General features: G+C 43.4%; 1 protein-coding gene across 2 annotated transcripts; it reads left to right on the forward strand.

Annotated features, from left to right (window-relative positions):
* Nucleotides 1-691: 691 nt before the first annotated feature.
* On the forward strand, nucleotides 692-13,380 carry VPS2.1 (SNF7 family protein). Of its 2 annotated transcripts, none has more exons than XM_087388174.1 (6): nucleotides 692-707; nucleotides 1,055-1,197; nucleotides 1,308-1,438; nucleotides 7,716-7,820; nucleotides 8,000-8,260; nucleotides 12,987-13,380. In XM_087388174.1, the coding sequence occupies exons 1-6, from the start codon at nucleotides 697-699 to the stop codon at nucleotides 13,122-13,124; spliced, it is 789 nt and encodes a 262-aa protein (XP_087244300.1). In that variant the 5' UTR covers nucleotides 692-696; the 3' UTR covers nucleotides 13,125-13,380. The 2 variants fall into 2 exon arrangements, with proteins under 2 accessions (XP_087244300.1, XP_087244301.1); XM_087388175.1 differs by lacking the exon at nucleotides 692-707 and adding an exon at nucleotides 801-911.
* Nucleotides 13,381-14,108: the final 728 nt, after the last annotated feature.

The raw sequence follows: 14,108 nt of genomic DNA on the forward strand, positions 1-14,108 counted from the left end.
ACTAATCTCGGGCTTATATTCTCGGCGTTATCTTGGCACCTGGGGAAGGGCCCGTTCCCTCAAATTATAACTCTTTGGGAAAGGAAGTGCGCCGCCTCCCCGCCTACACTATGTGTGGTTATAATCATTATATATTATATATAATCATATAAATATTTTCAATTGCTCGTCCATTCAAAATTGCTTGTTTTCAATCTGAAATCTTACAACATTACTCTCTTTTAATGCATGTTATCGATGCAAGGGAGCAAGGAAATCCAAGATGGATGCAAGATCGAAGGATGATGACACCTTTATTCATATGGTTTCAACGAGGATCAGTTATTGTATCACCTTATTCATGTATTTGTTGGACTTTAGCTTCCAAAATATGGACATCACGAAATCAATAATAAATCACTACCCTGACATTTGCAGGGAGGATCTAGTTCTAACGGACCCTGTGTCGCATCCTCGTCGTGTCTCATGTCCGTGATTTTACTAATTTGCTTTTTTCCTTAAAATTTTGATAAAATACTAGGATTCAAGTTCAATTTTGACATCATGAAATCAACAATAAATCATCACCCCTGATATTTACAAGGAGGATCAGGTCCTATAACAGACCCTTGTATCACGTCTCATGTCTACCATTTTACACAATCTCTTTTTCCCTTAAAAGCTTGATAAAATACGAGGATTCAATTTGATTACTCCATGACGGAAAGGTGATAAATTGCTAGGTTTCAGTTTAATTACTCCAGGAGGGAAAGGTCAAAATTTCACAAATTGAAGGTTTTTGTCTTGTGATAAGAAAAATGTTTTTTTCCTATGAACGCTGCCTTGGTCCGGAAGGCGCAGCTGGAAAATAACATCTCAGAATAATTAAATAAGCAGGATTAGCTCTCACCCTTTTGCGGAAAAGTCGTATTGTACGTTACTGTTGATCTTCCGCCCTTAAGTCAAGATTCTCCCGAAATCTTGTTTGAGGATCAGCTGAGCTTGGTTCCCTGAACGTATATATGTTTTAATTTGTCTTCGTGGCTTTTTTCTTGCCCGTTAACCTTCCATTCAGGTACCTTCAGGGATTTCTGCACGGATCTGTCGCAGTTCGCTCTCGGTTTGTTTCGAGGCCTGCAATTTTATTCCTGCTTTTCGGATTGCGATCTTCGCTACTCACAATGAGCTTCCTTTTTGGGAAAAGGAAAACTCCAGCGGGTAGGTGATCTCCACGTGAGCCGTTATGTTATCTGCCGTGAAGCTAAGCTGTAGTGGTTGTATGATCTAATTACCTTCATAGTGAAATTTGAACCGTAATGCCCTGCCAGAGTTGTTGCGGGAGAACAAGAGAATGCTCGATCGGTCGATCCGAGAGATAGAACGGGAAAGACAAGCATTGCAGACCCAAGAGAAGAAACTGATTGTGGAGATAAAGAAGACGGCCAAGCAAAATCAGATGGTACGTGTCCCTTTCTTTATGAATGTTGATCTTGTCGAAAATAAAGATGGCAACTTTGCTTAGCTTATGCTTGTATAAATAAAGGTTCTTTTTTTTGTCATGAATGTGTCCGTTTTAATGAAAAGACATCATTTTTTAATATATTAGAGACATTAGCATTAAAGTAGGACGTGGATTTCAATGTAGGGCTCCATGGTATATTATATACTGAACGAGGAAACTGATCACCAAGACAAATAGGATACATCTCACAGGAAATTGTTTTAGGTTTTGTTTTCCTGGTTGCTTCACTGCCAAGTTGTGGAGAACATGGTTGGTGGAACATCAGAATAAAAAATTACGTAAATTTAACATATCAGATGTTCACCTGGAGTTGTATTGCAGCAGAAGTTTTATAAAGTTTTCTATAGTTTTTCTTTATTCTACAACTGTGGTAGCATAGTTGCCATACAATATTAAAATTGCGGCATTAAGCTTTGCAGAGACATCTGCTGCTTGCCCTTGAGTTTGCACCATCCACTTTAGCTGATTTGTAGTCGTTGTAGAGTGTGTGGAATCTGAGGCACTGATAAACCGGCCATATGATATTGATGTTGTGAGAAGGAAAGGGGCAACTTAGAAATGGGGAAATATTTGCTTGAAAGTAGGAGAGATTGGGGTAAGGGAAGCGGGGAGCGAGAGAGAGAGTGCAGGAACACGTGGGAGTGAGTACCTATGCGATAATTTCTTGTCATGATTTTTCTCTAAGCTCAAAAATGCGCATGCAAAGAAAAATTGTCTGCAAAATCACGAGTCTTGGCTGTTCCTAAGGAAGAAGGGAGCTACTCTAGATGTATGAGTGCTGCTCCTTTAGCTGAAATCAGCTTGATAACTTGTGGAGATGTTGAGTGATTCTCTCCGGCCTGCCAGGTATTTCTTCATATGGCAACCCCTTCCATTTGATGAGTAAGTGAAAATCTTGTTGCAAAGGTTTTTATCTCTGGAACCCACGTTTTGGATGCAACTCTAGGTGGCAGCTCTTAAGAACATCTGTACATTAAAAACACACATGGTCCCCAACCTTCCAGATGATAGGGGCCCATAATACGCTGTGGGCAAGCTAGTGCGTCCTTCTAGCTCAGCTTCTTCCTACATGCACGCGCACATGCATTCACACATTTATATATATAGTTATATTCTCTCTCTCTCTCTCTCTCTCTCTCTCTCTCTCTCTCTCTGTGCCACATTTTGTTGGAGGATTGGGGGGAGAGAGAGTGGAGTGCACAAGAGATGGCTAAGTTTGCACTATCTTGTTTTCCAAAGAAATCGGTGTTCACCCCTTAGGATTAGGATTGGGGTTCATCCGTATGCCCTATCTCTATGGTACAAATACATTGTTCTCAATACCCTCTCTTCTATTGCATTGGATAAAGCGAAGGGTGCATGTACAAGAGCTTTTGAGATTTTTCTGGATGCATATGATAGCAACCAAGACTTAAAAAGAATGTTAGAGTAGTATGTGCATGTGTGAGCACAATGAGTGTGTAGCAAAGTCTATACAATGAGTACAACTTAGATAGCTTTTCATTACCCTATCTTAAGTTGTAAACACCCAAAAAATATGCTGTACAGGGGAGGAAAATATGCCAAAAATGAAGTTGTGAGTTGATTAGTCAATGACTGCATGCTGCAGATGGTTGAGAACATATCACAAGTCATGTGAAGCTAATGTGAAGAAGAAGATGCTGTATGTGAAGTTGATCGGGATAAATGAAAGGAAATAATACAGAAGGCTGTGACAAATGAGGGTGTTAGAGTCACGATAAGCAGGAGCACTGCATAAGATATATTGAAGTAGAATGAGCTCTGTTGAATAATAGTGGATAATAAAAAATTACACAATGATTGTCGACAAAGGGATCCAGGAGCTGCATTATATTATGGATTGGAGGAGCAAGTATGGTACTTACAGTTAAGAGAGTCTGCATTGTGATAATGTCCAACAACCATGAAATGGTGTTGTAGTAGAATGTTGTGGCATATTTCATGGGGGAGGCCTGATAGGCTGAATATTTTGAATGTCCAAAATGCTCAAGTACATGAGCTGAAGGTAATCTGCAATGGGAGTGTCTTGACATCTGCCGGCATGAGATGCAGCTGGCTCTGTTATAAGCTCATCAAGGAGCTGATTCTCAGAAGGTCTAATCGCCTTGATTGCAAAAGAGAATGCATGAGATGTCCCTTAACTGTCTAGACAAAACTGTCTAGACAAACTATTTGTTTTGTAACACCACAAAACTGTTTCATATATGGACTCTGCAAAACAGTCATGAATGCATGTTGGAACAGTATCGTTCCCCAATTTGCTCTACTACAACTGCACTACGGTAGGACTGAACTGATGCTGAAATATCAGCCTCTTGATCACATGCAATCACACTGTACCCCAGCTGCACTCTCTTTGAGTGGTTTCGAGATGGCATTCACAAAGCTTTTCAAAGCTCCAAAATAAAATCAGCAAAGTGCCCAACCAAAGAATGACTCATGTAGCACTACCTGGGTACTTGTGAACCAAGAAAGAGGCGGCACATGAGGCCAACCAATAGCTTATGGCAAAAAGAAATTGCAGCAGCAAAATCACAACTCACCAAGCTCTGAAAACTCGAACCAAGTCCTCAATCGCCAAGAGGACATAGTAGCCAATGCCCAATTGCATTCTCAGCCAAAGAGGAGTGCAAAGGCATGAAGAAAGAGCATTTACAAGAGCCGACCAACAAGAATTCCACTGAAAAATGCAAAAAGAAGCACTTCTGTTGCGAAGAAGTGGGAGTTCTTGGGCTCAAAAGAAGCGTGCTTCAGAGAGGAATGCATTGAGAAGGTTTTGGAGAAGTTTCATTGCCGGAAAGTCCTCCAAAACTGAGAAAAATCAGTCAACCAGCGCGTGGGGTCACTCGAAATGCAACAGAAAGCTGTAGCTTTGCAAGAGGAGAGGCCCAGGAGGCTGTAGAAGCAAAAAGGTCCAGAAAAAGCCACTTTTGTAAATTCGACCAGCAAAAGAAGTGCTCAGCTTTACCCGTTCTACCAAACTCATGGAGGGAAAAGCATATCACTGCGAAGGGGAGGCAGAGGGGAAGCCATCAGGCCAAACAAAAGTCGAGGAATCCAAATGAGTGAGGAGTTATGAAGAAAAACGGAATTCAGCTGAAGGAGGCTGAAAAACCAGTCCAAAATCTCAACAAAGGGAGAAGATGAGAGAGAAAACCACACATGTGAAGTTTAGAAGGCCCAGGAAGGTCTAGGAATGGCAAAGGAGCATGTAGAAGGCACTAGAGCCACCTGGAACTCTAGGGGGGCCACTGAAGGTACATGGCCCTCTAAGGGGCCCATTAAAAATGCCAAGGGATTAATTACGCTTATGTGCTAGGCACCATGCTGCGTTTAATTACACATTATTAAGCCCACGCTTGGACTTTGCTTGGACTTTTAAAACCAAAGTTGTCATGGTCTTGTAGTACATTAAAGTACTTAGAATTTCACACCCCCATGATAAGAAAGAATGCTGATCTATGAGCATTTATAAACCTGAGTTGTGCTGAAGGCTAGGAAATCTGAGCTGCCTTTGTGAGGCTTATGTTTGAGCTGCTCAGTCTATAATAGTCCTCAAAACAAGCTGTTTTGTAATGCTCATTCCAACTTGCGTGGATATGAGAGGAGTTCTCAGTAATGTCTAACGCAAGACATGATGGATGTAGACGATCAAAACCTGTAATAAGATATTGACAACAATATATCGAAGATAGCCAAGAGGCTTTATGCCAGAAATAATCAACAATTTGACTTCACAAGTTTGGCATGTGCAATGCAAATTACAGTTGTCCCGTATCCAATAGAGAAGATCATTGTGCAATGGAATCAATGATGTTTTGAACTGCCCACGACCGCAGAGAAGGTTGAAAAGGAGGAGGAAGATGTTAGAAAAGACCCAACAGAGGGTACACGCAGCGGAAGACTGATAGTAATGCCCAGGAGCTCACACAGTGTGCGGTGTGGGTGTGGAATCACAGACTTCTTTACTTATGTGCATACAATAGGTGTGCAGACTCATCAATAGACAATGAACCAATCAGATAGAGAAACCACCAAAATATATATTTCCGTCCACAACTATGGACACAATACAAAAGAGACGGATCCAGAGTCCCACCAATGGTGTGGTCCTCTAATCTTACCACAAAGTCCTCCTCCTATCTGCTGGCTATCTCTAGACTCGAGTCCGCGTGCTCCACCTCGAGCGTGAGTAGACTTTCCGTCTAGATCCCTTCCACCTTGCTGTCTTTGCACCAGGCTAGGTGGGCAGCACTCTGAGCTAGGTCTGCAGCTCTACAGCCCACTTGAATCCTCCTAGAGAGAGGCCCACAGGTGCCTGTTCTGCTGCTCCTTCTGCTCCCTGAACTGCTGCTGCAAGTGATGATGAAATGAGGCCTGAATGGCCTCTTTATATAGGCCCCAAGGCCTGCCAAAAATACCGACTGGTCAGCCCTAATCTGGCCGACTCAGTCTGTCTGAAAACCGACCAAGTATCCAGCCTATAAAAGGCCTGCCTCCTGCCCACTGACAGTAACATTTCCTGCTGCAGATCTGGGCCTGCACTCCCTGCCATGTCTGTGCCTCTGCCAGGCCCTCTTCCCAGCCACGTGTCCTGCGCCGTACGGGTTCCTTGTGCTGGCTACTGCTTCGCCTTTTGCTACTGCAGATCCATCCGAGCTCCAGGTACCCACCATCTCTTTGATTCTTGCCCACATGGCATCCAATCAGATGCCCATGTGACAGACACTCAAACCCTAGGTTCACCCCCCCCATGCTCTCCTCATTTGGGGGCTTACAGATGGGGAGGTGACCTTTCCAACAGAAGAGCCCAAGGTGGGAGAGATCTCAGCCAAGGCATCAAAATGAGGCTTGCTCGTTTACTGTGTGTTGCGTCTCTGCAGCTAAGCTTGTCTTGTTGTGCTTCTGGTGCTGCACTGCTAGCTTGCGTCTTGTTGCTTTTTGAGTCTTGCAGCGTGTTGGTCATAGTTGCCCTGCTAGTGCTGCTTGTGTTCTCTTGCTGATGAGTCACGTTTTCTGCTGGAGCTTGCTGTCCTAAATGAGCTGTTGCTAAGCTTTGTCTGTGGCATGTGCATCGTAGCTAGCTGGCTTGCATAGGCTGCTACTTTGCTGTGCTTGCATTGCTGGATCGGTTGCTGGCTTGTGCTTGCTGCTTCTTTGCTGTGCTTGCGCTGCTGTGTCGGTTCTTGTGTCTGCTTGCTTGTTGCTGCTAATTTAGGCATTGCTGGTTGTTACTTTACTCCTAGTCTTGATTGCTTCTGGAGTCACTGAATTGTCTCGAACTGATGCGACTGGTTCTCTCTTCCAATCGCTGTCTTGTGTGTTTGCAGCTTGAGAGCTTGTAGCATCATAGGAGTGACAGAACAAAACAGAGGAAGCTTAAACACACACACCTAGCAATCCTCTAGAAAAGAAACTCAGAGTTGAGATTCAAGTATCATTCTATATTCTACTTTCTTAATATCCCTTTCTCATGCTGTTTCCTCTTCGAAGACCTATGAATCTCAAGGAACTGAAGGCCTTCTTGGGCCTGGCATCTAATTACCCAAAAATGCATCGAAGGGTGCAAACCATCCTTCCTACTCTTCTGCAATTTTGCTCAGGGCAAAAAACATTTCAATGGACCTCTGAAGCCTAGGCCATGTTTGACACAGGTCTCCGTGGTCACAGTCAGGAAGCCATCGAGGGCATGAGTGAAAAAAGAGAAAGTTGTCTTCTGCCAAGAGAGAATTCGAGAGCTAGCCCTCGAAATGCCAAGCTGAAAATAAAAACTGAGTCAAAACTGTTGCTGTGTCTTTCTTTGTTTGAAGTTTGAAAAAGTTCAATCATACAAAAACATTTCTCTTGCAAATGACCACTCACAAAGAAGATCTTCTTTGAAAGTGATTCTTATTTGAAGCAGAGTTGCAAGAGGGCCATACTGTGAATCCAGCCAGGGGGGGCATAATTTTTAATTGATGTGTGGTTTTTATTATTTTCTTAGCTGGGGTATTACGGAAAATGTAGAGCACTGCCCTTTCTTTATTGATTTCCTGCAAAGGTGCGCATGCACTGGCCCCTGAAAGCTGAATTAGCTGTTGGTATATAAGAGGCTTGTACATACGCACCCTTTTTATTTTTATGGTGATGATGAAGAACTCAAGTGCACATCACTTTTGTTTTTTATGAGATCATCTGATTCCATACTTGACAGGGTGCTGTTCGAGTTATGGCAAAAGATTTAATCAGAACACGGCATCAAATCACCAAATTTTATGGCCTCAAGTCTCAGTTACAAGGTGTTTCGCTTCGAATACAGGTATGGACTGCTTGTGGACTGTATATAATTGATAGCAGTTTCTTTTCAGTTCAAATGTCTTGTTTTGAACATGTAGCACGTAAAATTCTCCACCCCTTGATGAAAGGGCTTCGAATATTCCCCGTCTTTGTTAATTACAGCTCAGGTTTCTATAATCTAGTTGTTTTTTGTGTTTGCAGACATTGAAATCAACGCAATCAATGGCAGATGCCATGAAAGGGGTTACAAAAGCTATGCGACAAATGAACAGGCAAATGAATTTGCCTGCTTTGCAGAAGATTATGCAAGAATTCGAGAGGCAGAATGAGAGGATGGAAATGACCACAGAGATGATGGGAGATGCTATCGATGATGCCATGGAAGGGGATGAAGAGGAAGAAGAGACGGACGAGCTTGTCAATCAAGTACTTGATGAGATTGGCATTGATCTCGATTCTCAGGTATCTTTTCTTCTACTGAAGACTTCAGCTCTGAAAGGTAGTAGGAACTGTCGTGTGTTTTTTGCTTGGCTACTGCCATCTTTTGTGTTGTGTCTTTTACTTTTAAGTACATGGACCATTTGAATTTGGGACCTCCTAAGTTTCTGACTCTGCTAGTTCTCCGTAGCTTGTTGGTTGAATATGTTAGTTACAGATGTTGACATTGTCAGAAAATAGATAGCTGCTTTCACATAGCCAACCCCCTGCAGTGGAAGATTGATATTGCCCAAGATCACACAACCACAATTTTTTGTGTTTATCCAGAATTTCAAAATCCATATGGCAGCTTACTGATGAGTGTAGCTTTTCTTCCTAAGGTTTTTTTATGGGTGGGTGGGGTGGGTGTGTAGGCAGGGGAACCTGGGGGGGGGGGTTCTTTCCTTCGTTCTTTCACCTGTTTGTAAAAAATTTAATTTGTAAGATTGGATATATTCAAGTCTTATGAAGGTATTCAACTGCCTGTGTACACACAGTTACACGAGGGAATAAACAGAGACATAAACTAGCGAATGCTCAGCATGTAGAATAGCCAAAAATGTATGTAGAAGAATATTGATCAAACTCCGATACAAAATGTATCGCTAAAAGTAGAAAGTTGGACTTTAGAACCAAAAAAATCTGAATTTGTACGATTGGATATATTCTAGTCTTACAAAGGTGTATATATAGAGAAGAATGCTTCCAAATGATCAAACTCCCATACAACATGTATTGCTATAAGTTTCACATCTAGCAGCCTGGATGCTACCTAGATTTGGACCTTTGGCACACCTGTTTGCTTCCTTCTACCTCTGTCTTGCGCCTCTCAACCTGTCAGCCTGCATGTTCACAATGAGCTTCAATGGGATGGCTCTTTGCTGCTCCCATGCTCTCCTTGATGCTCTTCTTCCTGCTGAAGATGTGCACCCACTGATTGCCCTGCTGAATTGCCAAGGACCCCCCCCCCCCCCCCAAAAAAAAAAGGACCCTACCTACTAACTGGCTGAACAGTTTGTATAACTGCCCACGCTGTATGGCCGACATACAGCTGTATGACTGGCTGACCAGTCTGTATAACTGCCCACACTGCACAGCCGACCAGCAGTCTGTACTCAACTGCTGCTGCTTGCTGCCAACCTATATCTGCAGTCCTGACCTGGTTCAGCCCCTCTTTTATCCTATAAATAGGCCTAGAGGGGGGCTTGTGCTGCTGCTATGCAGCCCTTCCATGCAGTCCCATTGGCTGTACCAGCTGCCAACCTGGCAGCAGCCTGCATGCTGCTCACCTGGCAGCCTCTCCTCTCTCTTTTCTGTCAGTTCAGCTCCTCTGGCTCTCTCTTAAACAGCCCATGTGGCCTCTCTAATCCCCTTCCCTACCGTAGGTCATGTCCTCATATGGGGGGCTCACAGGTGAGAAGGTGATACCTAATCCCCAACAGCCTCTCACGGAAGGGGCTGATCCCACTTGCCCTCGCTGTCATTCTGCAGAGGAGTCAGTGCGACATTGCCTTTGGGACTACAGTGAGGCGAGGATTGTTTGGAAAGGGGTTGCTCGGGTACTCAGCATTTTTCATACTTTCCCTTTTTTCACGACTTGGGGCTCGGTTGCATGGTTATCCCTTTTACTGGGCCCCAGGTGTTTTATGAGGGTGAGCCTTCTTCTTGGGCACTCTCGATCCGCCAGCAGGTGATAGAGCCCTGCTCTCTTCAAGATGTACCACTTACTCCCTTCAGAGCTTCACATGCTTTAGTGGACACCTCTTGGGAGATTTTGGCTAGCATTTCCTCTTGGCACATTTGGAGAGCCAGATGCATAGAGGCCTTGGATGGCACCCAGATACACCCATCACAGGTATTCACGGGTATTTGGAGTGACACGGTTCACACTTTGATAGGCATATGGGCTAGCATGCAGGGCCCTTCATGGGCAGCCTCTTCTAGGAGGACTGTATTTCTTTGAGTTTGGAGGGGTTCTCTCTTTTTCTCTCAGAGGTTTCTACCGGATTGAGATAGCACTATCAGCCCCAATCCTTTCTTTTTGGCTCTTGAGCTTTTCATGCATTGCATGGTGTATCTCGTATGGAGCTTGCTCTAACGGTTTTCTTTAATACTTAATAGAAGTCTCTTTTTGGAAAAGAAAAAGAGGCCAATATTAAAAAGAAAACTTAACTGTAAGACCATTCCATCTTGGAGATTTCCATCTACCACAGGATTTGATTGCATCTGACAATTCCCTTTCAGTAAAAGGCCCATACCCACTCATCCATGCAGATGCTGTATCAGGTCCCATCAGAAGTGTTCTCTGGAATATTCGAAGGCTACGTTGATCTGTTCCTCGAACCTATTCCTCTAGGTCTAGCTCTGCATCTGTAAGCCATCTCGGAACACAGGTACCATCCTTGTAGCACTAAACATCCATGGCCCCACACTTCTTTGTCATGAACATGCCAGCATTCTCAAGCAATCTATATACCAAGCACCATTCCACCAGGGTCTCTCTCAAGCCGTCGTCGTTTTGTCATCATCCAGAACCAAATAACACATAGGAATAAATAAATCCCTGTGGTTGCTCCACATAGATCCCCATTACTACATGTCCTTCCAGAAATCGTGAATCACTCTCCAGCAATCTCTAGAAACAAGCTCCAGCTCCCACCTGAGTATGTCATTAGTTGTTAACAGTACACTCTATACTTTCATGATCTGATGGTGTTTCTCTCTCCACCATAAAGGTTTCAATAGGTTTCCCTATTCCCACTTTTAGCTTCTTGCATCTGACTAATAAAGGAGCCTCTGAAACACCTATCCATGTCACCACTTCAAGTTCTTCAAAGCCAACTTGAAGGATACCTTGTAGGAACTTGGAAGCATGGATAGCCTCCACAATAAGACTTGCCCCTATCTATCAGGAAAGTTCTCACCCTTCATTCTCTCAGCACCTTAGAAAAATATGGCAAAGTCACTGTCCAAAGCAAATAGCTAATGTATGAATTAATGCACAAAGAGAGTACACACCATTGGATTTCCTCATCATGTTATTTGTTCTGAAAGCATGCCAAGCACCTCCCAGAGGCACCCATAGCATAACTCTATATTGCATCCCTCAGTCTTCCTGCATTCTTTGAACTCTGATCCTGGAAGCCCTGTGAAGTCATTTCCTCCATTCATGTGATGACAGCCTCGCACTCAGCACCACAGTCTGAGTAGCTAATGCTGTCCTTCACCTTCACAAAGGTTTCTAGTTCCTCTGGCTCATTGAGGGGTCTGCATACTTGATCTCGGCAACAGTCAGAGTTATTACCAAGAAAATTTCTTTTGTCTCCAAACTTGTTACCACGTGTGCCGTCGGTTTTGACTCTTTTGACTCCTGCTTGGACTCATTGGATCTGCCTTCTTCTTCTTGCAGACTCTAACATAGTGTCCAACCTTTTCACAGCAGAAGCATTTGTTCTTTTTCTTGTGTCCACCAAAAGACTCATTGTCATTGTCCTTGTCAGACTTGTCATCACCCTTTTTGTTGGACTTTCCTTTGCCAAGGTTTCCCTTTCCCAAAGAGCCCTTATCTTTGGAATAAGTAATAAAGGCCTTGTCCTTGCCATTCTCTCCATGTTAGATCTTTGGTACCATTGTGAGATACTGAATGCCTGCTGGCATACTATGCCAGATTACCTCTCCTATCATACAGACATAAAAAATCCCTGGACCTCAGGCCTTCCAATTCTGGGTGATATCATGTCATGCATTCATGCCCACCATAAGTTTCCTAGTTTTTGGCCTGCCCCTGATGGGGTAGGTCTTATTGGAGGTTCGCTTCTCTAAGAAGTGAAATTCCAATTTTTCGTTTGTGAAATTCCTGAATTATTATGATGCTTCCCAGTTTCCACTTGCTATTACCTTCCCTTGAAATCTTCCATCTTTTCTCTACTCTCTCTCTCTCTCTCTCTCTCTCTCTTTGCTTTCAATTCATTATCTCCTTCAGTCTCCATCCCCTTTCCTGCACACCATCTTCACTGCACATCCTATTCGTCTTCTTTTTGCTTTGTTGGATCTTGGGCAGGCCTTATGAATGATTAAATGTCATTCACCTTGTTAATAAACCTGACTCCTGCTTGAAGGAGTCATTACTGAACATTCTTCACCTGGGATCTTTAAGATGGAGTTCCCAGTCCCACGTTATCTAAGTCCTGACTCCTGTCCAACTGTTTAATTGGGAACTTTTTTTTGTCTTGAGTGCCTCATACTTATTGAACAACCGTCCAGACCAACACTAGGATTAGCTGATTTTCCCTCCTGATATAATTCACTTTTAAATGACAAGATGCCTAACTTTTCATCCCCCAATCAACTCACACCAACATATAGCACGACAGCCTCAACAATGACAATACAATGAAGGAAGGGAACCGCATGGAAACGAAAAATTGCCATTGAATGTCTACAATCATATATATAGTTTGCACAAACAGGTACAGAGCAAATGTTACCTTTGCACACAGGCCTTCCAGGCGAGGTTGTTCTCCCATTCCTCTGGTGTACATTTAAATATGCTTGGTTCCACCGAGCGTACATTGTAATCTTTCGATTCAAATTAGCTCAGAAGCTTTTGCAAGATTTGGATTTCAATGGTGGTAACTATATTGAAAGATGATGAATATGCTAAGTTTGTATGGAATATTATTTTCTGATACTGTTTTTGGCTTGTGAACAGTTGGTCAGTGCTCCCACTTCTGCTGTGCCAGCAAGTGCATCGACAGCTAAGGTCGCACAGGCCAGTGCATCTAGTGGAGATGATGTGGGAATTGACAGTGATCTACAGGCTCGGCTTGATAATCTTCGGAAGATGTAACATCACTGCATCTTAATGTAAGGATTGGAAAATATCATTCACATCCATATGCAATGAGCTGTGCTTCAAAAGCAAGAAAACAAACAATCAGTGTCACCTTATCGTTTAGGAGTTCTAGACCAGGCTTTACCGGTTTGTTGTCATGAAAGACTCGTCATCCACCTTTCATGGATGCATTTGTTCAAGGTGCCATGTATATGAGTGTGGGTGCAGGACAGGGGTATCGCAACTTGCAGATTTTTAGTCACAATCAAAATAAAACTTGAAATCATTTGTAATATATGAAAATTTCTGTTTTATGATATCCTGTTTTGTCATACTCAGTGATGCAGGTGAAACGAGTGTCGTCTTAATTTGTATGTTCTAGTCTTAACGAGGTATATAAGCTTTCTTAGATGTGCTTCTCTATCTCCGGGTCCTTTTCCCCAATCGGTGCTCGACCTCACAAGTTCCCCTTCAACTGCGAACCATGTCTTGCAGAAGACGTACTCATCAACAGACAAGCTTGTTTGCATCTCCATTGTGCAATGGAATGCACGGATTGATTTGTACATGAAGATTAGTAGCAGGTGTGCCTGTTTTTCACTGGGCGACATAGGCATTCGTGTGAACATGGTTCCGTCAGATTTGCACTCTGACGGGTTACCTCTTCCAGTTCACCGAGGGATGTGATGAGAGCCCACATGACTCAGCTCAATGTCCTAGCTGTGGTGGTGAGGATGATTGCAAGTCAGATGGGAGGGGGAGAGGCCTTCTCTGGTGGTGGCTCCTTCCATTTTCTCACCCCACCCCAAGACCCCATGCTAGCAGGGTCTTGTTATGTATTTTTTGTAGATAGTGGATGCAATGGGTGGCCTCTGAGCCATGCAAATTGCTAGACCCGGAATGCTTGAGGACTCATTTTTGCCAAGCGAAGAGCATCATTAGACATGGGCTCGCAGGAGCACCATCTTTCAAAGTCTCATATAGCCAAGTGCGGGAGGA

Source organism: Dipteris shenzhenensis, chromosome 17 (genome assembly GCF_047967505.1).
Source record: "Dipteris shenzhenensis isolate YYH24624 ecotype China chromosome 17, Dip_SZ_1.0, whole genome shotgun sequence".
NCBI lineage: Eukaryota > Viridiplantae > Streptophyta > Polypodiopsida > Gleicheniales > Dipteridaceae > Dipteris > Dipteris shenzhenensis.